Source organism: Balaenoptera physalus (genome assembly GCF_965194825.1).
Source record: "Balaenoptera physalus genome assembly, chromosome: 13".
NCBI lineage: Eukaryota > Metazoa > Chordata > Mammalia > Artiodactyla > Balaenopteridae > Balaenoptera > Balaenoptera physalus.
Window position 1 is genome coordinate 6,772,457 of NC_138892.1, and position 24,273 is coordinate 6,796,729.

The following is a 24,273-nucleotide window of genomic DNA, read 5'->3' on the forward strand; positions in this document are numbered from 1 at the left end:
CTCTCCAATCCTTTCTGATGCCAGGTTTTCAACTGTGGTGTTATGTTCTCTCAAGAACACACAACTCCACTCGCGGCGTTGTACTTACAGTAGTGATTCATAGAACACTTAGTCTATATGTTCGGCACTGCTATAAGGGCGTTGCACCTTTAGTCTTTATGTTTCTGTTTTTCTGTTGTTGGTGTTGTTTTGGCCACACCGGGCGGCAGGCGAAGGTCTTACTTCCGCGACCAAGGATCTGACCCCGGGCCCGCGGAAGCAGAACCGCGCAGACCTCATCACTAGACCGCCCAGGAATTCCGTTTCTTGCTGTTGTTGTATTCTTCATTCATTGGTTCGACATACTGAACCTGACGCCAGGATCAGTGCTGGAGACTGAAATTATAGCAGTGAAAAAATTCCACATTCGAAACACTCCATTTGACGCTCGCAGCGATCTAGCTTATTTGCCCCATTTTACAGGTCAGGAAGGCGAAAACATTTCGTTGTAAAAATTCTACTGCCCGGAAATGTGAGCTGTGGTACATGAGCACCGCCTTATAGACCACATAACGAGCCTCCTGTGTGCAGTACGTTATTGCCCCCCAAAGAACGAACTAATAACACTCTCCGTTACTGCAATTAATATGCTCCAACAAAACTAACTATATTAACTAAACCCAACCTTGACAGCTCTACGGGTTAACAGTCCCCGACAACCCCGTGAGGTTTGACCATTCCATTACTCAACAACGGCGAACTCGAAAAACTCCTTAGTTTCTCTTTCGTTTTTCTCAGTTAAGTTACTATATTCTGCTTTTCAGATGCAAGAGGTACGGGCAGATCGCAACTCCCAGGCATCCCGCAAAGTAGGCGAGTCACCATAGGGGCAACCTTTACCCGCTCAAAAATTCGTCTCACATTAGCAGTGAGGATTCGGGCGTCACCCCGAATCGTTATTTTCCTTACTCATAAGTTTAAGGCATAAACTTCTTTAATGCTTACGTTCCTAGGTAATGAATCCCATTCTCATTAGCCCTACGGTGAGTGTCAAAGTTGACCGTAGAACCGAGAACCTCTTTCCTTTGAAGATTGTCTTACTTATTTAGTTCTTTTCTGTTGCTTTTCATTTCATTTGCTCATCTTGAGAAAGAGGGAACCGTAGGGCTACGACCCGCCGTATGCAGATAAGCAGAGGACGTCGCAAAGGCTCACGGGGAGAGCCCCGCCCCTTCCGGTCCTTGCTCGGTTTGATCTGTCGCGAGACTTCCTCAGCCGAACGCCGGAAGCCGCTAGTTGCTCCGTAGCGGCCGAAGGGGCGGGCTCGAGGGCCGGGGGACGGTAAACTGCTCGCGGCTCGCGCGGTGGTGCAAGATGGCGGACATCTCCCTGGACGAGCTCATCCGGAAGCGAGGGGCTGCGGCGAAGGGGCGGTGAGCGGCCTTTTCTCCTTTCGGGGTTCACGGCCCGAGTCTTAGCGGGGCTCGGGGCGGAGGAGGGAACGGTCTGGGCGCGACGCGGAGGGCCGTCTGCGCCCGCCCCCTGCCACAGCCGCGCTCCCCATTGGCCCGGCCGCCGCCGCCGCCGCGGGCCCGGCCGCCCGGCTGCCCACTGGCTGCAGGCGCCGTCGCTCCGGCGGGCCGGGGGTAGGCCGGTGGGACCGCTGACGGCGGAGGGGCTGGACTGCGGGGCTTGTGGGAGCGGCCCGAGGGGCGCCTCGCGGGGGGCGGAGCTGCGGTTGCGGAGGGGACGCGCTGCTCGCGGCCCGGAGGGTCTCTCCGGCGCAGCCCTTCGTTTGAGGAGCCGGGCGCTGCTCCACGGTCTCAGCGCGGCCTCAGAGTTAGGACGACTGGAGTTGCGCGGGGAAGTGACTTGCTCAGACTCTGCCGGTCTGTTAGTGCCGAAACCGAGACCCACACCCAGACCTTTAATTTCTAGATCTTGCGCCTGGCTCCCCTCTAACACTCGACTCCCTTTGTGCGGCATTTCAGGTTCTCTAAGCGCTTTGCTGCCCAGGCGGTCTCATTTGCTCTTTTCGCAATCCTGTTGGCCCGCTCTTAATGTTTTCCCCGTTTTCCAGATGAGGAGCTGGAGGCGGAGTGACTTGCCCGAAGCCACGGAGAGCTGAGATGGGTGCCGAGTGCACTTTATGAGCTGGCTGAGTTGGCCTCAGGCTTGGGCAGAAAAACAGGTGGGACGGGGCTGGAGGCCGGCCGTTTCTCGATGGTTCGCAGAGAAGACTGTTCTGTATCTGGGTGAGGAGTCGGGGGGGTGGTTCTCAGTTAGGTGCTCCAGACTTCCGCTGGACCCTCAAATGTTGTGAGTCATTTCCAGCCTTTGTGTGGTCCAGTTCACCTGTATGAAAGAGTGGAAACTTCGGCCAGTAGTTTTCTAGCACGCGTTAAATTAGTTCAGATGTTCTTGTAAACAGCCAGGCTGTAAAGGTCGATGTAGTTTTCTCAGATAGTCATTCACTCAGCAGACGTGAATTTATTAACACTGCCTGCGTGCCTGTGGCTCGAAAATGGATTCTTTTACTTTCTGAAAGGTATCCCCCCCACCCTCACCTCTGCACACATAGCCACTGCCACTGCGCCCGCCACCACGGAATTCACCAGCCAGCACTTCACCTGGCTTCTGGTTCATGACAGGCACCCAGCATTAGTTTTCTCTACCATTACGTGTGAGTAGTTGTCTCCTAGGTCTTCCCTCTAGTAACTGGTGTGGAATTGGTGCTGGGTCCTCGGGCCACTTCTGAGGCCGTCCAGGTTTCACAGGTTTGCTCGACAGCTGCTGAAGGAGCCAGCTTCCCAGGACCTGCGCTTCCTGCAGTCCCTCCCCTCAGTTCCTGACTGCAGGCGGTCTGTACTTTTTTGGTGTTGATGCGTGCAGAGGCTTGTGTTGGGCATTGGGTGAGCGTGCAGCGAAGGGAGGATGTGTGGGCCCCTGGGAAGAGCAGGGACTGTGCAGCCAGGCGGACCTGGTCCCTTGGCAAGCCCCATTGTTGGGTTCTGTGCCTCCCTGGCCAGGTGACTTCTGAGCTGGGCAGTTTCCTCATTTGTAATAATGGTTCCTGGTATGTGGTTGAGAGAATTAAATGAGAATGTAAGAATGTATATTTTAAAGTTTGTACCAGATAGTAAGGGTTTAGCAAGTGACTTTAAAGGAGTAGAAGCCCAAATCCCTCCCCCCAGGGGACATAATAGCTAAGCATTGGGGTCCTAGAGTCAGACTGCCAAGTTTCAATCCCTGCTTCTCCCACTTTCCATATGATCTTATGAAAGTTACTTAACCACTTCATGCCTCTCTTCCCTTATCTATAAAATATGGATGATATTTGCTTCATTAGGTATTGTCAGGACTAAGTCAATCAATGTATCTAAAGTACATCAAAAAGCATCTGATGGGTACTGAGTGCCCAATAGATGTTAGTGGTCATCATCGTTACTGAAGGCTTTTAAGTACAGAAGTAACATCCAGTCTTCAGTGTGAGAATATTGCTTTGCTTTTATGTGAAGATTGGATTGGGGGAAGTGCAGGCCAAGAGACAGTGTAGAAGAAACTGGACTGCATGCTGTGTTTGGGTTAAACCTGCTGGAAACTCCATTTTTAGTTTGCTTGCACAGCCAGCAAAGGGAAAAACTAGATGGGGTGGGGAGGGAGTCCCCATCAAGAACTGAAAGGTCTGAACAAATTTCAGTGAACAAATGTCATTTCCTACAGTAAACAAACGGCTATTTTACATGCTTCCTAGAAGAAATCACCTTACTGGAAACATTGGTTTAATGTAGCATGGTTGTCCCAGGAAGAACTTTGTGCTTAATAATTTAGGAAGAAAGAACCTATGACCATCTCAGAAAACTTCTTTCCTCTTCTTAGTGGAAATAGCAGAGGACTGAGCCCGTGGAAGTGTAAATAACCCCTTTTCACAGGTCGTGGAATGTGCTTGTTCTTCAGAGCAGCCACTCTGTTTTGTGTTCATCGCATCGTGTAAGTCAAGAAGGGTGTCATTATCATCGTTATTACCTGGCCCCAAGTTAATCATCACAAGGTTCCTTGATTAATATGAAATTAGAGAAAGGGGGGAATGATTTTATGGTACTTCATCCAGGCCATGGTGAGGTGCTCTCCTTCCCCACACACAGCACATCTCTAGTGGCTCCAGTTGTTCAAGACCCATAGATGAGTCTTCCCAGGGCAGCACTGGGCACCAGCTGCAGCGTGGGCCTGCCACTCTTGTCGATTTCTTCCTTTAGATGTGAGAGTATCACTGATTTGGTTAGTCAAGTCACCCCGTCTTTGGTTTGCTCAGTTCACCCCTCACAGGATAGCTATCTGTCACTCCCTCCATGTAGTTAGATGAAGGTGACATGGCAGCCTTAGTGGGGAAGTTGGGCCTTGAGTGTGCTGGAGGTGAGCAGCTCTGGGCCAGATGCATATGTGAGAGTCCTTGGAGCCATGGGGAGAGGAGGTAGGGAACTTTCGAGTTCAGGCCAGGGCTCTGGTCGTGGTACTCACTGCTGGTTTCCTTATTGAAATAAGGTAAAGGAAATTAGATCTGAAACAAAGAGGAGGGAAATGAGTTGTTACATTAGCTTAGAAAGGAAGAATTATAATTTTAAATGGAACATCTGCACAAAACTCTCTTGGAGGGTAAGGGGATCGTGTCTTGTTTTTCCTGGTGTCTCTAAAGCACATAGTTCAGACCCTCAGTAATTGTTAAAACGAAACTGTGTTTTCTCCCTAAGATGACCTCAACACACACATTCTAACCCAGAGACCCCCATGGATTAAAACCCACTTTAGAGTAGTCCAGGGTCCCCCTTGTGGGCCCGAATCCTTTGGACTGGACATCTGTCCAGAGCCAGCTGCCACTCTGCTCTCCACAGGTAGATCCAAGAGGGTGAGGCATTTCTAGCCTCAGACAGACCCTCCCTGGTCATGTGTATGCCAGGCTCCAGTAGGGGACTGGGGGAGGGGGCTCAGGCTCCAGAGGGTGTTTGCCCTCTCGCCCACACCACTCTTCCTAGGACCTGGTGGCGTACCTGGTGAGCGTCTGGAAGCAGTGTACAGTTGCACTGTTTCAGGTGTGATGGGGCCAGGCAGTTAAGAGACTTGCTCAAAACCTCCCTCTCTCCCCCTCCCGAACATTTACTGAGGCCAAAAGTGCAGAATGTGTTTCGGGAACATCAGATAGTCTGCCGTGGGAGGTGAGGCTGCAGGCAGTGGGGGCCAGACTAGTGGTTCCACTGAGGGGTTGGGCTTTGTTAGGGAACTCTTAGCAGTTCTTGGAGCAGGAGGGTAACATAACTGGTTCTATGTTTTAGAGACCTGCTTCTAGCAGGAATGTTTATTTGAAAAATTCCTGATGACTAATGCCCGCCATATAAGCAGTACTGCTGCCTGCTGGGATGAATGGCTGTCTTTTCATGCAAGGAGAGGAGCAATGATTATAAAAAGCCTGAACACTGAAACCCCTTAAAGCTGCTTATGAAAGGAGTTGAAAGAATTGGTGTAACCAGGGAACTGAATATATGGAATTGAGGGAAAGTAGCTTACTCATGCTCTTAGCTCCACAACTGTATCACCTCCCTCCCTGAAATGTACCTTTTGTGCTGTTCAAATAGATAAAAATACCAGCACGGGACATCTTGGTGGTCTTTCTTGCTAGACAAGCAGTATGGTGTGTGGGTCTCTGGTGGGTACACTGTCCGCCAGCCTCAGTGTGTGTGCCCACCCTCTCGTCACTAGAGGGTACGCTATATCCCTGGATGTGACTGCAGTCCTAATTTTTTCCTTAGCCTGGGGACAGTATTCACCCTTCCTTAACTCCTCGAGTCCTGTTCTTTATTTTTGACCCACGCTTGATTTATTGGTATTTTAACTAGGTATAGTGAAGTTCAAATCCAGCCTTCACCATTATAGCTCTGTTATTTGGGATAGTTACTCTCCTTGAATCTCAGTTTCCTCATCTATAAAAGGTGGATAATATCCTAATTCTCAGAGTTGTGAGGGTTAAAGGAGGTGGGTCAAAGTTTATGGATCTGTAGTAAGTGCTCAAAACTGTTAGCTGAGAGTGCCTTCTTTGTAAAATATTTCATAAACCCTGGTAGCCAATTGCCCCTTGTGTGACCATGGCAGACATTGCTTATCAACCATAGACTTCTGTGAATTCTCAATGCAACACTTCAAACAGCCATTACAAATTATCAGAGAAGGGAAATTGTTGAGGAATATGAATAAATTAAGGTTGCAGAAGCCTAATCTCCCCCGCCCCTCCTTCTGCAAAGGTTTACTGGTCAGACCCAATTGGAATGAACCAGAAAACTTTTGAATCTGCCCCTTTCTTCATTCTCTGTTCAAGGATATGAATTTTGTTTTCAAGAATCTCATTGTTGGGACTTCCCTGGTGGCGCAGTGGTTAAGAATCCACCTGCCAATGCAGGGGACACGGGTTCGAGCCCTGGTCCGGGAAGATCCCACATGCCGCGGAGCAACTAAGCCCGTTTACCACAACTACTGAGCCTGCGCTCTAGAGCCTGTGAGCCACAACTACTGAGCCCATGTGCCACAACTACTGAAGCCCACGCTCTGCAACTAGAGAAAGCCCGCATGCAGCAACGAGGACCCAACGCAGCCAAAAACAAATAAATAAAATAAATTTTTTTAAAAAACGAGATAACCTGATAATCCTACATCCATTTTTAAAAAAAATCTCATTGTTCCTTTAATTATTCAAAATAGTTGCTTTCAGTAGCTTTTTCTTTTTTCCGTTTTTTCTTGGCAATAACGTTTAATTGCTTGAATGACTGGTGAAATTGGGTAACTTGACTTTTTGAAAGCATAATGCCATTGGGTCTAGATTTGCCCAATTTTATGGTATTGTAAAATCATGGTGTATCGCACGATAAGATCATCCCATCTCCTGTAGTTATAAAGATCAGGAACCTTTGGTAGGGGTACCCTGGTGATGGGAGGAGGTGGGATTTGGAGAAGACAGATGAAGATAGGAAATCTTCATTCAGGAGGCCAGGCTCAAGTTTGGGTTAGATGTGTCTCACCTCCACTGTGTGGTGGACCTGGTCATCAATGAAGTATTCCACTGTCAGTGTTTATGCAGCCTGCTTCCCTTTGTAATGTCCACTCAGTCGGAGACCAGCTGCTTTCTCTTCCAGGAGGCCTTTCCTGAAGCTCCTGCAGCTCGGCAAGATCCTTGTGGGTCCCACTTTTGGAGTAAGGGCCAGGGTGGCCCTGTGCCATGGCTGTGTTGGTGCCCCTCTCTCAGCTGGGAGAGCGATTGGTGGCCAGGATCCCAGCAGGGCACTGGACCAGTTGGTGAGGGCTGGGTGGAGGACTGGCCTTGCAGGGGCAGTCTTCTCTAGGAGAAGCCCTTCCAGGGCAGCCACCCCTTCTCCCGTCTTACCTCCCCCGGGGCTTGGAGTAGGAAAGAGAGAAGCTTGGAATCTGTTATAATGGAAAGAGTGGAGTCTGGGGTCCAGTCCCAGCCATGCCAGTAGCTCTTTGATTTGGTTTCTTCTCTGTAAAATGGAAGTGATGGCAGGTAATCTCAGAGATTGTGAACCTAAAAGGAGAATGTAAGTTAGTAGCCCTGTAGGGTCCCTGACATAGCTCTTTGAGCCTTTGTCATTCCCCTGGGGCAGTGTTGACATAGGGGAGGAGTTGTAGGATGTACCCCCTGGGAAGCTCTTAATCCTGTGGGTGATGCAGGCTTGTAAACAAATCATTGTGATGCTGCGTGGTAGGTGCTTTAATAGAAGCTTTGTTCAGTGCTTTGAGGGCTCCAAGGAGAGAGCCTTCAGCTGTGGAAGTTATATGGGAGAAGTGAAGGAATGCTCTTGAGGGTGGGGAAATGGGGAAAACGTAAACGCCTCCTCAGCTCCGCCCTCCCGCTCTGCGAGAGCAAAGAAGCTACAAGCTGTGGGTTGTAGGGGGCGCTCTCCACATTTGGTCTGCCTAGGGTGCCTTTTGACACTACTCTTTCCAGAAACCCTGGGCTACCTCTAAGCCCTCCCACAGCCCCACAGACTTTGTTTTGTTTTGTTTTGTTTTTGACATCTTTATTGGAGTAGTATTGCTTTACAGTGTTCTGTTTCTGCTGTACAACAAAGCTGTACATATACATATATCCCCATATCCCCTCTCTCTTGTGTCTCCCTCCCACCCTCCCTATCCCACCCCTCTAGGTGGTCACAGAGCACCGAGCTGATCTCCCTGTGCTATGCGGCTGCTTCCCACTAGCTATCTGGTTTACATTTGGTAGTGTATATATTTCATGCCACTCTCTCACTTTGTCCCAGCTTACCCTTCCCCCTCCCCGTATCCTCAAGTCCATTCTTTACGTCTGTGTGTTTATTCCTGTCCTGCCCCTAGGTTCATCAGAACCATTTTTTTTTTTTAGATTCCATATATATGTGTTAGCATACGGTATTTGTTTTTCTCTTTGTGGCTTACTTCACTCTGTATGACAGACTCTAGGTCCATCCACCTCACTACAAATAACTCAATTTCGGTTTTTGGTTTTTTTTAAAATATATATACATTTATTTATTTATTTATGGCTGCATTGGGTCTTCGTTGCTGCACGCAGGCTTTCTCTAGTTGCGGCGATCAGGGGCTACTCTTCGTTGCAGCGTGCGTGCTTCTCATTGTGGTGGCTTCTCTTGTTGCGGAGCACAGGGTCTAGGCTCGCAGCTTCAGTAGTTGTGGCACACGGGCTCAGTAGTTGTGGCTCAACGGGCTCTAGAGCGCAAGCTCAGTAGTTGTGGTGCACAGGCTTAGTTGCTCCGTGGCATGTGGAATCTTCCCGGACCAGGGATCGAATCAATGTCCCTTGCATTGGCAGGCAGATTCTTAACCACTGTGCCACCAGGGAAGTCCCCTCAGTCTCCCAGAGTCTCTACATCAGAAAATAGAGCAAGGATGGACAAGCAGTCCCACCTACCAACCTTAAACCTAATCTGATTGATTCTGTAAATGACCCCTTCCACTCTCTCTTCCACCTGTTTTTGTTGTTGTTGTTTTTAAATATTTATTTATTTATTTATTTATTTGGTTGCTCCACATCCTAGTTGTGGTATGCGGGATCTTCGTTGATGCGTGTGAGATCTTTCTTTAGTTGTGGCCTGTGGGATCTTTTTTTTAGTTGTGGCATGTGAGACCTAGTTCCCTGACCAGGGATCAAATCCGGAGCCCCTGCATTGGGAGTGCGGAGTCTTAACCACTGGACCACCAGGGAAGTCCCTTCCACCTGTTTTTTGTATAAACCCACCGGAAAGTACTTAAATCCTAATTTGCCGTTTTTCAAAGAAAAATGACATTATGCATCACTGCCTTAGGTCGGGCTCTGGCATAGTAGTGGCAGCAGGTGTTTTTCCACTATGCTTAGAATAACAAGATGAAGGTCCAGGTTTTCTTTTATTGGTGCCAGGAAGACTCACCTTTGGTTGCACTCCTGCTGTTAGCAGAGGAGCTGGTGGACAGTCTCACTCCAGCTGGTTGAGGAAGAAAGAGGCAGTAGGAGAACCCAGTGGCTTGCCCACTATGAAGGATGCCTCCTGGGAGGCCTGCACAGTGATGTGGGACATGGTATAGGAACTTGTTCATTCAGTAGTTTTGCCTTCGAATTCCAGGTCAGAGATTTTCAACACTGCTGTTCTCCAGGATCACCTGTTGAGTGAAAAATGCATATGCCCAGGCCTTCACCCAGATTTTGGACTCAGTAGCTCTGGGGTGGGGTTTAGAGAGCTGTATTTTTTTGTTAGTTTTCTTTTTTTTTTTTTTTTTTTAGAGCTATCTATATTTTTAAGAAGCTCTTTAGATGTTTCTGATACTGAGCCAGGGCTCAGCAACACTTAAAAAGCACGGGGCGGTGAATCAGGAATGAGCCCCATCCGCCACTTCCCTCCCAGTCCAGGGTAGGGAGAGAAAGGAAGAACTCAAAGGATAATAGACACAAAGGAGGGCTGGTCTGGAAGAATCAGAGAGGGTTTCCCAAAGAGGAGGTGTAGGAGTTGGTGTCCCCAGGCAGGGTGCCTGCCGCAGGACTGTTTGTGTGGCTGGAAGCCTTATGGTGGGGTGGGCAGAAGCCCACAGATCCCAGAGAGGACTTCCAGGATTGTACTAGAAGCATCTTCTGTTTCCTCGCAAGCCATTAGAAGAGCCAACGAAGGAGCCCCAGCAGAGAATGGGGCTTGTTTTATGAGCTTCGTTCCTTTCCAGTTTTAACAGTTTCTGGATTGACATTTTTGTTGTTGCAGATTGTGATAAGTATATATTTGGTCTTTGTCCTGGCACACAGTTTCTAAAACCCTTGGAATTTCCTGAGTGATAAGGGTGATAGGAGCATCTTTTGTTCTAATGAGGCAACTCTTGGTGGGCCCCTAGAGAGCTTCAGGACAGGGGCTGGTCACCAGAAAGACCTAGGCATGATTAGCCTGTTGGAACTTGCAGCTCCACCCCACTCCCCACCCTGGACCTCCAGGGAGAAAAGAGGGGCTAGAGATTGAGCTTATCATCAGTAGCCAGTGATTTGATCAATTATGGTAATGGAACCTCCATAGAAACCCCTATACAATTGAGTTTGGAGAAACTTTGGGTTGGTGAACACATCCATGTGCCAGGAGGGTGGTGTTGCCATACCCCTTCCCTGTACTTTGCCTTACACATCTCTTCTGTTTGGCTGTTCTTGAATTGTATCCTTTGTAATAAACTGGTAATAATAAGTAAACTGTTTTCCTCAGTCCTATGAGCTATTCTAGCAAATTATGTAACTTGAGGAGGGGGGGTCGTGTGAACCCTCCATTTATAGCCCGTCGATCAGATGAACAGGAAGCCCAGGACTTGGAATTGACCTCTGACTTGAGGGCAGTCTTGTGGGACTGAGCCTTTAACCTGTGGAGTCTGTGCCAACTCTAGGTAGGTAGTGTCAGAATTGAGCTGTCAGACACCCAGTTGGTGTCTAGAGACTTAGAGAATTAGTTGGTGTGAGGAAGAAACCTACACATTTGGAGTCAGAGTGTTGTGAATAGAAACAGTTCAGAGTGATTATTTTTCTTTCTACCAAGTCTTTATATCTTAGTCTGTTAGTCCTCTGGCTCCAAGCCAGACCCATGTGTTGGCTTTCTTGGTCCCAGCCCAGTGGGGGGGTATCTGCCTGCCCTGGAGGCAGGAGGCTGCCAGAGGCCAGCTGGGCACCCTTTGTTAATCACTTAAGTTCTCTAAGCTTGTTTCTTTTACTGTAAAATGGGCATAATAATGCCCGCTTCACAGGGCGCTGAGAGTGCTGATTGAGAGCAAGGATGTGGAAGCACTTTGGAAACTGAAGTTGCTCTTCAGGTGTGTGGGGTTATGATGTCTGGGAGATATGCTTATTTTATGTGATATTGTTTGGAGGTGTCTATCATAGTGTCTAAAAACACCTGGTCTGGGGAGCAAAAACAGTTTTACCTGGTGATAGAAACCAGCAGGCCCTCCTTCCTAACTTTGTTTACAATGCAGAGTTAAAAGTCATAAAACTACGAAAGAAGTCTCTATTAATTGTTTCCTCTGACAAGGAGCAGCTTTCTGGTTTCTCCAGGACTTCCTCTGTTTCCGGTATTACCATGGCTCTACTTCCACAGCCTGCTGTTGATATCCAGATCCTCTTAATGTTGCAGTTTTTATTTGCAGGCTCAATGCCAGACCAGGAGTTGGAGGTGTCCGATCTCGTGTTGGGATCCAACAGAGCCTTCTCGGCCAGCCAGCACGCACAACCACCTTCCAGCAGAGATTTGATGCTCGGCAGAAGATTGGCCTCTCAGATGCCCGGCTCAAGCTGGGAGTCAAGGATGCCCGGGAAAAGCTTTTGCAGAAAGATGCCCGGTTCCGGATCAAAGGGAAAGTGCAAGATGCCAGAGAGATGCTGAATTCCCGCAAGCAGCAGAGCACGGTGCCCCAGAAGCCCCACCAGGTGGCTGATGCCCGGGAGAAGATAAGCTTGAAGCGGAATTCCCCTGCTGCCTTCATGAGCCCACCCATCGGGACAGTGACCCCTGCTCTGAAGCTCACTAAAACCATCCAGGTAGGTTGTGGCTCCTGTCACAAATTCCTGGAAAGCAGTAACAGCTGTAGTTTCAGGCAGGGACCAAGGACCAGGAGTGTTTAGGCAAAATGACAGTTCCCCCAGCTGTTAGTATAGTAACCATATGAGGAAGGCAAGATATCATCTCACTTTTCTGTAAAAGAAAAGGGTGGGGGGTAGTCCAGAGAAATTAAGTGATTTTGTAAGTGAGATAGTAGTAGAGGGAAGTGAGAGGAAAGAACAAAACATTTGTTGAGCTCGTGCTGTGTGGCAGGCACTTAACATTTACTCCTCACTGCAACCATGGACTATTACCCCAGTTTTATAAAAGAAGAATCTAAGTCTCAGAGATGTGAGTAATTGTGCACAGTTACACAACCGGTCAGTGGGAGGGAGGACCAGGATAGAAGCCCAATCAGACCTGGCTCTTAGTGCAGGGTCTTGGCCACCTGCACAGCTGCCACCCCAAAGGGAATGGAAACAATATCATTTAATCTTCTCAGCAGCTTTGGTAAAAGGAACAGCAGCAGCAGTGAACATTTATTAAGCCAGGTTCATTGAGCCCTGCAAACGCGTTGTCACATGATCTCTGGGATGATGAGTCTTCCTGTCGCTTTCCTGCTTTGGGCATGAGGCACTCTTGTAGGGCCTTTCACCACAGGCCAAAACTGAGTGGCCACCGTATTTTAAGTTAAGTGATCCTCTCCTCATAAAGAGAACACATGCAGGCCCTGTGGGATGAATTGTGACCACTGGGTATTTCTAGGTTCCGCAGCAGAAGGCCATGGCGCCGACTCATGCCCATCCTGCTGGAATGAGGATCAACGTCGTCAATAACCATCAGGCCAAACAGGTGGACTGTGTGTGTGTGTATACACACGTGTGTGGTTTTGTTTGTTTAAACTTTTTAATGTTTATTTATTTATTTTGCCTGTGCTGGGACTTAGTTGAGGCATGCGGACTTCTTAGTTGTGACGTGCAGACTCTTAGTTGCAGCATGCGGACTTCTTAGTTGCGGCATGCATGCAGGATCTAGCTTTCCGACCAGGGATCAAACCCAGGCCCCCTGCATTGGGAGCACGGAGTCTTACCTCTTACCCACTGGACCGCCAGGGAAGTCCCCCACACTTGCGTGTTTTGATGTGGCCTTCCAAGTGGATTAACTGAGGCCTGGCCCAAGGTTCCAATTTGAAGAGTTGGAGGAGGGATTAATTACATTTGACACTTTTTGCAGTGTATGAGTTTTCAAAAGAAATTTCTTTAATGCACAGGGAGAGAGAGGCAAATTGAAAGTTTTTTTTTTTTTTTTTTATAAAAGTAGTATGTGCTTATACAGAAAATTTGCAAAACAGAGAAAGGTTAAGGAGGGGGGAAAAAAAAGTCCTCACGCTCTGGCTCCCTACGGCCAACCCCTGTTGGAATTCTGCCCTGGTTCCTTCCTGTGGTGTGTGGGGGTGTGTGTGTGTGATTATTATTTATTTAATGCATAGTTGTAGTTGTGATTATGTTATTATCCAGTTTCATGTTGTTTTGTTTTCACTTTATAACTCAAGCGTTTTTCTGTGTTTCACATTTACTGTAAACATTTTAATAACTGCTTGATCCATTGAGTTGACATTTGAGTTTATTTCAACCATTTTCCTGTAATTTTCACTGTTAGAAATCCTTCTATGAACATCTTGGAGGAAAAAAGCTCTTTTTAGAGTTTGGGTTTATTTCTGTAGGCCAGATTGCCCGGCACAGACTTTGTAAGCCAAAGGATATAAACAGACATTTTAGGGGCCCTTGATAGGTATCTACAAGGTACCCACTTGTAGAAAGGTACTTCTGATGTATCTGGAATTGCAGCACTTTCATTGGGCCCTTGGGGGCAGGGAGGCAGCCTGCCAAGACTTGAGCCCCAGTCTCCCAGACCAGTTTCCCCAGACACTCCCCCTGCACCCACTTCTCCCCCCGCCTCACTTACTCCAGCCCTCATCTCCCTGTTGTCCTTACTCCAAATGTCTGTTGAGAGCCTGCATACCACGTTAGCTTATATTTCTTTATTTTCAGAATTTATATGACCTGGATGAAGACGATGATGTTATAGCTCCCATTCCTAGTAAACAGATGACATTTGCAGCCTCAGGCAGCTTTCTCCACCACGTGGTATGACATCTTACCTTCTTGCTACACTCTGGGTGTGTCTGATCAGGTTCATGGGAGAGGTGGTGGAGAGTAGGGCCTTTCAATTCAGAAATATTTCTTCATTGGGGTCATGAGATTATCAGAACCGGAACTAGTCCACCCTCTGGCTTTTATAAATGCTGAGACCAGCAGCGTGTCCACTGACTTGTTCAAGATCCCACAGATAGTGAAGTGCAGAGCTGCAGCTCCCAATTGCTGTGTCTGAGTCACTGCAGGGGAAATATGAGTGATCCCACAGAACAGAATCACATTTTATTTCCTTTGTGGCAGGACATTCTGCCTGGTCCCCTTCCTTCCATGGTCAGCAGCTCTGGCTCCATTCTTGAGTCTGGATTCCCTTGGTTAGTGTGTTAGCCAGAATAAACTGAGCCTTGCCTGAAGGCTCCACCAGGTGCAGCCTGCATGCCGGGAAAGCTTGATGGACTAGGATGCTGAGGTGCCGTGCAGAGAAGGAAAGGAAGTCGTTTCTCGGAGTATCAGGGACCTCTGAACATCGTGCTCAGCTCAGTGCACGCGGCCAAATGACACATAGGGAGGCGAGTGGGTGCCCAGGCTAAGTGCCTTTGTTTGGTCTTCAGAGACCCAAAGACTCAGTTTTGGTCACTGCACTGAATATGTGGACTAATTTCCTGGTTACCATGGAAGCTCTTAACGTGATGTGTGAAGCTGAATGATGCCAGTTTGTTACAAAGGGGCTGGGCCTTTCCTAACTCAGTTAGTGGCTAACCCTAATTGGAAAAAACCCTGTGTTTATATTAACTTACTTAAGACTTCCTTTCCTTCCCACCCTGTGAGATGGGTACTGTTCTTACCCCTATTTTACGGATGAGGAATTAGGCACAAAGAGGTGAAATAAATCTGCTCAGCTTGTAAGTAGTGGATCGAGGATTTAAGCCTAAGCAGTCTGGCTCCCAGGCTACGTGTTTAACCACTACACTCACTGGCTCTTGAGACTCAGAAAACAGCTGGAGAAATGTGGGATCCAGCATGAATGTAGATTCACCTGGATTGGGAGAAGCTGGTGAATTGACCCTGTCCCATCATCTTCCTGTCTGGCTGCTGCATTCCTCCTTTTTCCTAAGTCGACAAGACCACCTGCCACTTCTGCCTCATGCATTTTTTTTCCTCAGACACATTAAAACCAGGGAGTTCATTGGTTTATATTTCCAAGGGGTCACGTCCGCAGTTAGGGGTAACAGGGGAGGGAGGGAGCTGTTTCTGCTGCTTGGCACATGCTGACTCTGCCAGCACGTCCCTGACAGTCTGGGAGCTGAGGAGGCAGGGCTACACATGGTTCCTCTATGCAGAACAGGGACCAAAAAGCTGGGAGTCCGGGCCTTCTTACGAGTGAGTTCCTATTCCCAGCCAGCCCATCGTGATAGAAGCATATCTAGGAGTGAACTTGACCCCAAGCTTTTGGTCTCTAACTCCAAGTTGTAGGGTTTTTATAAAGTCTAAATGGTACGGGTGAGCCTGTGGCACCTGTTCAGGACGGCGTGGAAGCTTCTTGGAAAGGGCTTCCCGCGCTGGAAAGTGGCTTCTGTGAACACACGTGCAGGCTGCTTTTCTCTCCTCCTGCCCCTTCCCTGGCACCTAGCACCTTTCTGGCTTTAGATCGATAATGGAACTGGGGAGGTGGGGGAGGCCTTGAGATACTGGGGGTTGTCAGCCCCCTGGGGTGTCTGGGTCCCTAGCTTTTCAGATTCCTCTCTTCCTCTTTGTTTAGGCTGGGGTGAGCAGTTCCAAGCTTTCCATGTCCAAGGCCCTTCCTCTCACCAAAGTGGTTCAGAACGATGCATACACCGCTCCTGCTCTCCCCTCCTCTGTTCGAACTAAAGCCTTGACCAGCATGTCCCGGACATTAGTGAACAAGGAGGGTCCCCCCAAAGAGCTGCCGCCCGCTGAGGTGAGGTGAAGGTGAAGGAGCGGAAGTGACCGCACTAGTTGAGAGTTGGCCTGTGCTGGGTGGGCAGCGTGCTGTGTGCATCCTGTCGGGTCCTCATAGTGCCTCTGTGAGGTAGGTGTTGCCGCCCCCATTTTACAAATGAGCAAACCAAGATCCAGTGGCCCCTGCCCTCAGAGAGCTCACAGGCAAATAGGGAAAACAGAGCTGCAGACAGAGCACTGTGCCTGGTGATACAACAGAGGGCTGCCAGGAGCACTGAGGAAAGAGCATCTAATTCAACTGGACAGATACGGGAAGGCTTTAAGGAGAAAGTGCCATCTGAGCCTGGCGGGTCTTGAAACATGAATGGCATTCCAGGCAGAGGCTCGGGCCTGAAAGGGCCTGGCGTATTTGGGAAATGATGAGAGGTTCCATTCCCTAGCATAGGGTGATGGCATGGTTAGAGGGGCCCAGTTGTGACAGGGTCTCCATGGGGGTTTCCTCTGGGCCTTCCTGGTCGTTTGCCTGAAGTGAGCTCTGCTGTTCACTGACTTCCGGTAATGTTCTTTTGTCTGTGGCAGCCTGTCCTCAGCCCTTTGGAAGGCACCAAGATGACCGTGAATAATCTGCACCCTCGAGTCACCGAGGAGGACATTGTTGTGAGTACTGTGGCCGGCCAGAATTTCAAATCTCAGGCCACTTCTGTTTCAAGGGTCCCCAAGAGCACCGCCCGGTTAGCTGATTCTCTAAGAGGACTCACAGGACTTAGCATAGAGTTGTATCAGGGCTAAGATTCATTACAGGATACAAAGCAAAATCAACAGAGGGAAAATGTTCGTGAGGCAAAGGCTGGAGGAAAGCAGACTCCAACTTCTGGAGTCCTCTCCCATTGGAGTCACACAGGATACACTTTATTCCCCCAGCAGTTGGTTGTAATGACACGTGTGAAACCAGGGAAGCTCATTAGCGACTCAGTGCCCAGGATTTTTATCAGGGACGAGTCATGTAGGCACCCTCTGCCTAACACCAAAATTCCAGACTCGGAAGGAAAGCAAGTGTTTAGCATAAACCACATTGTCGGCACAAACAGTTGAGGCTCAGTGCGCCACTCTTGTCAGTTAGGGTGCTGGGAGCCCTTCCAGGATCCAGGTCCCCAGGTGCCAGCCGAGGGCCGGCCTTGGAAGCAGGCCTTCCAGGGGGAGCAGTCAGGCCAGGTGTGCAACCCTGTCCCTCACAGCTTCTAAACCAGAGCCAGGGGAACTCCCTGGCGGTCCAGTGGTTAGGGCTTGGCACTTTCACTGCCGGGGCCTGGGTTCAGTCCCTGGTCGGGGAACTAAGATCCTGTAAGCCATGCAGTGTGGCCCCCCCAAAAAAAACTAAAACAAATAAACCAGAGCCAGGTGCCCAACCTAAATCTCAGGGCCAGGGAATTGTGCTAGAATGGGATCATTTAGTCCCACTGTGCAAAATCCAGTGGTTCATATTTTCCTGAGTCTTTGGAATTTCTTCCTCCTTTAGGGGTATTCATGATAGCTCCAAAGTAAAAGGAATGAGATGGATTGGTGTTACCTGGTGGTTGGCCCTCTGGATTGCCCTTCTGGTCATCCTGTCCCACCCTTGGCAGTCATAGGCAAAACCCAATTCAGGTACCTAGGGAAGGGTGGCCCAGAGTTAGCCAGGACTTTTCAACCTCATTTTCATTCAGGCACCAATAAGACAGTTAAAGAATCCAGGTGCCCTTTTCACTCAACTGTTAGATCACAGAATGAATGCAGCTGGACTCCAGCCTCTCCCTGCAGCTGAGTCCCAGGTTCTGTAACAGCCCACACTGGCCGCCACATTTGTTAATGGTTTTAATTGTGAAACATGAGTGCTAGGTGATCACTTTGTGAACGGTGCACATGAGAATGGAAATTGTCGCCTACTTTGTATAAGACTTGACAAATTAGAAAGAAAGCAGTTTTTTCCTGATTATAAAAGTAATAATAGCTGTTATTTATTGAGTAATTATAGCTATTATTATTTATATACTTACTGTGTGGCAGGCATTTTGTATGCAGGATCTTTGAAATTACAGAGGAATGAAAAACGAATTACCTGTAATGATTACTACTCATAGTAAACTGCCAATAATCATAGTGAACTGCCAATAATAGTCATTCGCACCTCTTTTCTACCCAAATAGGTAATGTTAAAAGAAAAACTAATAGAGTTAGAATCACACTTAGTATTCAGTTCCGTATCTTGGTTTTGATATGTAGCATTTTCCCTTTTATCATTAGAAACAAATCATTTCAAAGACCTTTTCGTAAATCTTCTTTTTGTCCCCATAACCACCTTGTGAAGGCAGTTGCAGGTGAAGAAATGGCTTGGGTGCTAGTCGGCCTTTGCAGTCTGTATCCATATTGGGTTCCGTCTCTGGCCTCAGTCTGTGAATTGAGGAGGGATTGGAGTTGGAATAAATGATGATGATGACACAGGTGTACAAAGCACTGCCTTGAAAATGATTTCAGTTGAAACCCCTCAGTCTAGCCAAACCAGGATGACTGGTCACCCTGCATAGAGCTCCAGAATTTGTGTTTCTGATTCCCAGGTGATATATTAGCCACTGTCTTTGATGAGCCTATATGTCTGTCCATTCTCATTACAGACACTCTTGACAGAAATCCCGTATTCCATAACTATTACCCTTGTTGAGGAAGTTGGCACTGAGGCAGGAGGATTTTGGGGGTGACTTGGAGTCACAGGGACTCCAAGGCTTGTAAGCCCAGACTCAGTGCTCACTGCCAGAACAGCTGTTCCCCTCATCTGGTCCCAGGTTGAGGCCTGTGGGTGTCCCAGGACCACCTCAAACGGAGCCTCCCTGAAATCTTGGCTGCTGGGCGTATGCAGTCAGAGCACGGCCACCAGTGAGCCCAGAGCCCTGTCTGGGGTGTGTGAACGGCAGGCAGGGAGGATGACTGCCCAGAATCCTCCCCCAACCCTAACTAACCCTCCTTGCTCTTCACAGGAGCTTTTTTGTGTTTGTGGAGCCCTGAAGCGAGCTCGGCTGGTCCATCCTGGGGTAGCAGAGGTGGTCTTTGTGAAGAAGGACGATGCCATCACCGCATATAAGAAGTATAACAACCGGTGTCTGGATGGTAAGTCAGGGAGAAAGCAGCCACCTCACCTTGCTGCTCCTCACTGCTCACAGCAGGCCTTCGGAGAAAGCCTTCCTCTGAGATGGGTGGGTGGACCTCCTGGTGCGTTAAACCCTCCGGGGCCACCTATGTACTAAGAGCAAGCAGAGATGTTATGTTTTTAATTGAAGTATAGTTGATTTACAATGTTAGTTTCAGATGTACAGCACAGTGATCCAGAGATAGATACACACACACACACAAACACACACACACATTTCTTTTTCAGATTCTTTTCCCATATAGGTCATTACAAAATATTGAGTATAGTGCTATACAGTAGATCCATGTTGGTTATCTCAGCCTCTGCTTTTGTATGGGATTATTTAATCCGTTCACATTTTATGTGGCTTTCTTTTGCATTATATGAAAATCTAATGCAGCATTTTAGTTCTTTTAATGATTTTTTTCCACTATATTTTTTGAGTCACTTTCTTTTCTTTTTTTTTTTTTTTTTTAATTTATTTATTTTTATTTTTGGCTGTGTTGGGTCTTCGTTTCTGTGTGAGGGCTCTCTCTAGCTGCAGCAAGCGGGGGCCACTCTTCATCGCGGTGCACGGGCCTCTCACCGTCACGGCCCCTCCTGCTGCGGAGCACAGGCTCCAGACGCGCAGGCTCAGCAGTTGTGGCTCACGGGCCTAGTTGCTCCGCGGCATGTGGGATCTTCCCAGACCAGGGCTCGAACCCGTGTCCCCTGCATCGGCAGGCAGACTCTCAACCACTGCGCCACCAGGGAAGCCCTGAGTCACTTTCTTAATGGTTGCTCAAGGGTTTACAGTATACATTGTAGGTTATCAGAATCTATTTCAGATTAGTATTAACGCAGTTGCAGTGAGATTTAGAAATATCACTCCTATAGGGCTGTATTCCCTCTTCCCCTTTTTTTGTCCTGTTATTGTTACACTTATCACATGCTATATAAAGTGGGAATCCAGTACTTGTAAGGTTAATCCTTCATGGACAAAGTAGAATCTGAACATACACTCTGAATCTTTTTCTCACTTAATTTTCTGCCGTAAGCGTTTTCCTTACTACTCGCGTCACAGACTAGTTCGGATTGCTTCCTGCTGAGTCCACTTTCTCCCTTCCTTGGACTCTCACCTCCTGCATGAAGCTAGCTCTGTTGCCACTTGGCTTCTTGGTGCCATCATTGGCAAGGTTTCATGGACCTCATAACCCTGGGGTTTCCTCAGTCTCTGGGCTTTGCCGAAACCTGACAGCCCCATCCCTGGCTGTGCAGCCAGAGCTGCCAGTGGTGCATGCTTTGACTCCTGGTGATGAAAATGGCAGTCCCTGTCCTTTTGTGTGAGGAGCTGAAGTCTCATGGCAGAGCCTTTTCTTTTTTCAGGGCAACCGATGAAATGCAACCTCCACATGAATGGGAACGTTATCACCTCAGACCAGCCCATCCTGCTGTAAGTTCCAAAGGTGGGGTGCTGGGGACCAGGATGAGCTTTTCTGCTCGCTTACTCTGCATGACCATCTCTCTGTTCTGAGGGGTAAACTGCCTGTATCACAGCTCCATTCCATTTCCTCTGCTCTGATAGGCAGCCAATCAGGAAGCTTAAATTTGTACAAAGTGGCTTGTCACATCATTTCTGCAGGGGATTGACCCCACAGGGGCTAACTTTAAGACCTCGTTCCCAGCCTTATAATTTAGAAACACCTGAGAAGAAAGTGGCGAGCAGGCCAGTTGTGTCCCTCTTTGCACAACTGTGTGTGCATTGTCCAGGTGAGCGGAAAATCCTGCCTCATGATTGACTCTGGGGGACAGTGCTGGGTGCTGCCCCTTGTTTTGTTACATACCCAGGCATACATTGCCTGGTCCAGCACTGAGGACTTTCTGAAGCCTGAGATGCAGAAAATGTCTAGACTGACATTCAGGAGGAAGTCCTTTTGTAGACAAGGATGCAGAGACCCAGGGAGAATGTTAGCCTTGCCGAGGTGGGAGGGGTAGTGTGGGGCAGGCCTGAAATAGACTTTGAAATACCGAAAGACGGCACTTTGAACCCTGGATATTGCGTTGTGTGACTTACATAAGTTTCTTAAACTGTGTTCCAGGATTAAGTTGTATTCTGAAAAATGTGCGTTTTATGACCTAGTGAGTTTGGGAACCACTGGGCTAAACCCAGTTAAATCTACGAGACTTCTCAGAACGTGTAATATGCCGGTGTGTGTTTGACCATCCCTGAGGGACATGCAGTGTTTCCTAAACTTAGAACCCCAGACTGCATCTCAATGTTCTCATCATCAAATTTGAAAAATGATAGGTTTGCTATAAGAAATGGAGTAAAAGGGTATGGAAAGCATTATGTTTGGTGCCCAGCTTTTAAGAGATCCTCAGCTAACGGTGGGACCACTCTCTACCTAAGGGAAACCCACAAGGACTTTGACTTTTCTCTGCTCTCTACAGACGGCTGAGCGACAGCCCCTCAGTGAAAAAGGAGAGTGAGCTGCCTCGCAGGGTGAATTCTGCCGCCTCATCCAACCCTCCTGCTGAAGTGGACCCTGACACCATCCTGAAGGCACTTTTCAAGTCCTCAGGGGCCTCTGTGACCACACAGCCCACAGAATTCAAAATCAAACTTTGAGCGGGGGAGCGAGACAGCCAGAAGCGGGGGCAGAGGAGGGTGGCTCTGTTTCCCAAAACAAAGATTGTGACCTATGGGCCGTTGGACTGGAGGCCCCTGAGCGTGGGAAGGGTCGCCGGGGGTAGAGAGCTTCCTCACTGGATGGTACCCGCCTTTCTGTGTTGTGTTCTACCCTGTGCCCTTCTGTATGTTAACATTTCCTGTAGTATGTTTCTTCTCTCTTCGCCTCATCACCAAGGTAAGCTTGTGTTGCTCAGAGTGTCTCCCCCTAAACTCAGCCCTGAATTGTTTTTTTTAATCTGGAAATGATGCCCTGAATTCTCTGGGTGGCCTTCTTGTGGCCCCGTGGAATGCAGGGCAGGGGCTGTTTGAAGGACACTGCTTTCTTCAGGGGTGAGGGTTTGACTCCCCTTTCTCTTTTTTAAACTTTTCAAAGTGGGGAATGGAAGCCCCTGCCATCCTAATAGGAACCAGGTCAGCTCAAGAACTCTGCCGCTCACTCTCCTGGTCAGTGGAGGTGGCCTAGGTGGGGATCAGGTCACAGGCCCCTTGTCCTCTCACCGCAGTTGGCTCCAGACCAGGGTGGTCTGGAGAGGACCATGTGGCAAGGGCAGGGTGAGACTTGCTCTGCTAGGAAGAGTGCGCCGCTGGCTCTTGGTTTGGGGGACCCGTACCGTCTCAGTCAACGTAGAGTAAATTCTTGAGTTCACGCTCCCCTCTTCCCTTGAGTTGTGCCGCGTGCGCCACCCCAGCTCTCTTGGCTTTCTGGGTGTCACTGCTGGGAGGGGCTTTCATCATTAGCCTCCCATTTCTCACTCAGTACAGCATTGTCACACCCTGGTTTTGGTGCAAACGCCAGCTCTCTGCTGGTTGGGTGTTCAAAGGGTCTGCCTCCCGTTCTGTGACTCTGTGGGTCTGGGGGGTTATTTGAATAAGAGTTGTTGACTTACTCCTAGATTTTTTCTTCTGGCCTCAGGTACACGTACAGGACAATAGTTAGGGATGCTGAGATTCGGCAGATATCCAGCAGCCACCAGGGGGCACTGGTCCACTATTGTGAGGGACCCATCCATCCCTGATGGCAGGGTATTTTCCTGCCTTAGCCGTCGGGGTAGGGGAGCGGTGGGTGGTGGGGAGGGAGTTGAGAGAGCAAAGCAGCCTTTCCAGGCAAGCTGGTGTGTTGTTCCCTCAGCATGGTTCCAGGCATTTGGGGCAAAACTGTAGAACCTGGGGCAGCCCCAGAATATACCAGCACAGCATTGCTCCAGTGACATTCATTCTCCGTTTCCTGCCCGTTTGTTGGGACTGTAAAGGGAATCCAGCCTAGCAGAGCTGGCGTGTTTTGGGGAGCGGGATTCTGAGAGGGCTACAAATCAGTAGCAGGTGGTATGAAAGGCACAAGCCTAGAAAGTATAAAGGGGACCTGAGACACTAAGAATCTCTCATGGCCTACTTGGGGCCAGTCCAATGAAGAAAAACCTGGAAACTCGTTTCCACAGAGCGAAATCTGTCAAGCAGGGGGGACCCAGGGTTTGAAGCGAGCTCAGTCCTCCAGGTCTGAGGTTGCCCAGGCCTGGGAAGTCCAAGGAATCTGCCTGATGGTGCTCCACTTTCCAGTACTTTAAATAAGGCTGCTTTCATTCCCTTCTCCCCCTTTGAATGGGTGCAAACTTAGTTCTCTTCAGCAGCTGGAAGACATGCCTCCTACACTTTCCCCTCCTTGGCCCCAGAGAGTGTCCATAAGACACTAGGACCTGGTTTCGCAGGTACTGGAGACAGATCACTGCGCGGACTCTGCTTTCGGTAGGGACGGTGCGTATCCTGACTGCACGGCTTTATCCTCCTGTCTCCCCTCCAGTACCACGCCAGGCTGCTCTGCTTACACAGGGTTCCAGCGAGCCCGCCTGCAGCCGCCTGCCACCTGGGCCCTGTCCTCTGGCTGGCCATATGGTACATTGCAGGGCAGAGCCTGTTTGCCCCACTGTTCTACAGGATGTCATCGTGGGAGACAGAAGAGAAGGTGGTAGGCCAATCCTTGTGTCCTTTGCCTCGCACTCCCCTGCATTCCCCATCTGTGTCTCTTGTTCAAAAGGAGAGGAAGAGGCATTAAGGGATGGAGGAGACTATGTGTTACCCATTTCTGAATAAACATTTGTTATTCCTATTTTTGAGCTGTCATTTCTTAAAAGATTATGCTAAGAGGCCTCATGGAATTTGGCACAAGAAAACGAGGATTTGCCTCTGCTTTACGGCTCACCAGCTATGACCTTGGGACAGTTGTTCCCAGGACTCGCTGAGCTGCAGTCTCCACAGCTGAGAGAATGTGAGCATCAATGTCTTGGAAACACCTGGCAGAGGAACTCAGTACCTTCT

At 48.8% G+C, this 24,273-nt stretch overlaps 1 protein-coding gene across 6 annotated transcripts; it reads left to right on the forward strand.

Annotated features, from left to right (window-relative positions):
• Nucleotides 1-1,216: 1,216 nt before the first annotated feature.
• On the forward strand, nt 1,217-24,064 carry POLDIP3 (DNA polymerase delta interacting protein 3). 6 transcript variants are annotated; one of them, XR_014252494.1, is made up of 10 exons: nt 1,244-1,412; nt 11,668-12,058; nt 12,825-12,911; nt 14,111-14,206; nt 15,972-16,151; nt 16,712-16,789; nt 19,141-19,270; nt 20,658-20,724; nt 21,723-22,138; nt 23,759-24,064. XR_014252494.1 is itself a non-coding variant. In XM_082420649.1 (9 exons), exons 1-9 carry the CDS (start codon nt 1,354-1,356, stop codon nt 21,898-21,900), a joined length of 1,266 nt encoding a protein of 421 aa, XP_082276775.1. In that variant the 5' UTR covers nt 1,244-1,353; the 3' UTR covers nt 21,901-24,064. The 6 variants fall into 6 exon arrangements, 5 of the variants coding, with proteins under 5 accessions (XP_082276779.1, XP_082276778.1, XP_082276777.1 ...); XM_082420649.1 differs by having other exon boundaries at nt 21,723-24,064; XM_082420650.1 differs by lacking the exon at nt 1,244-1,412 and adding an exon at nt 2,188-2,234 and having other exon boundaries at nt 21,723-24,064.
• Nucleotides 24,065-24,273: the final 209 nt, after the last annotated feature.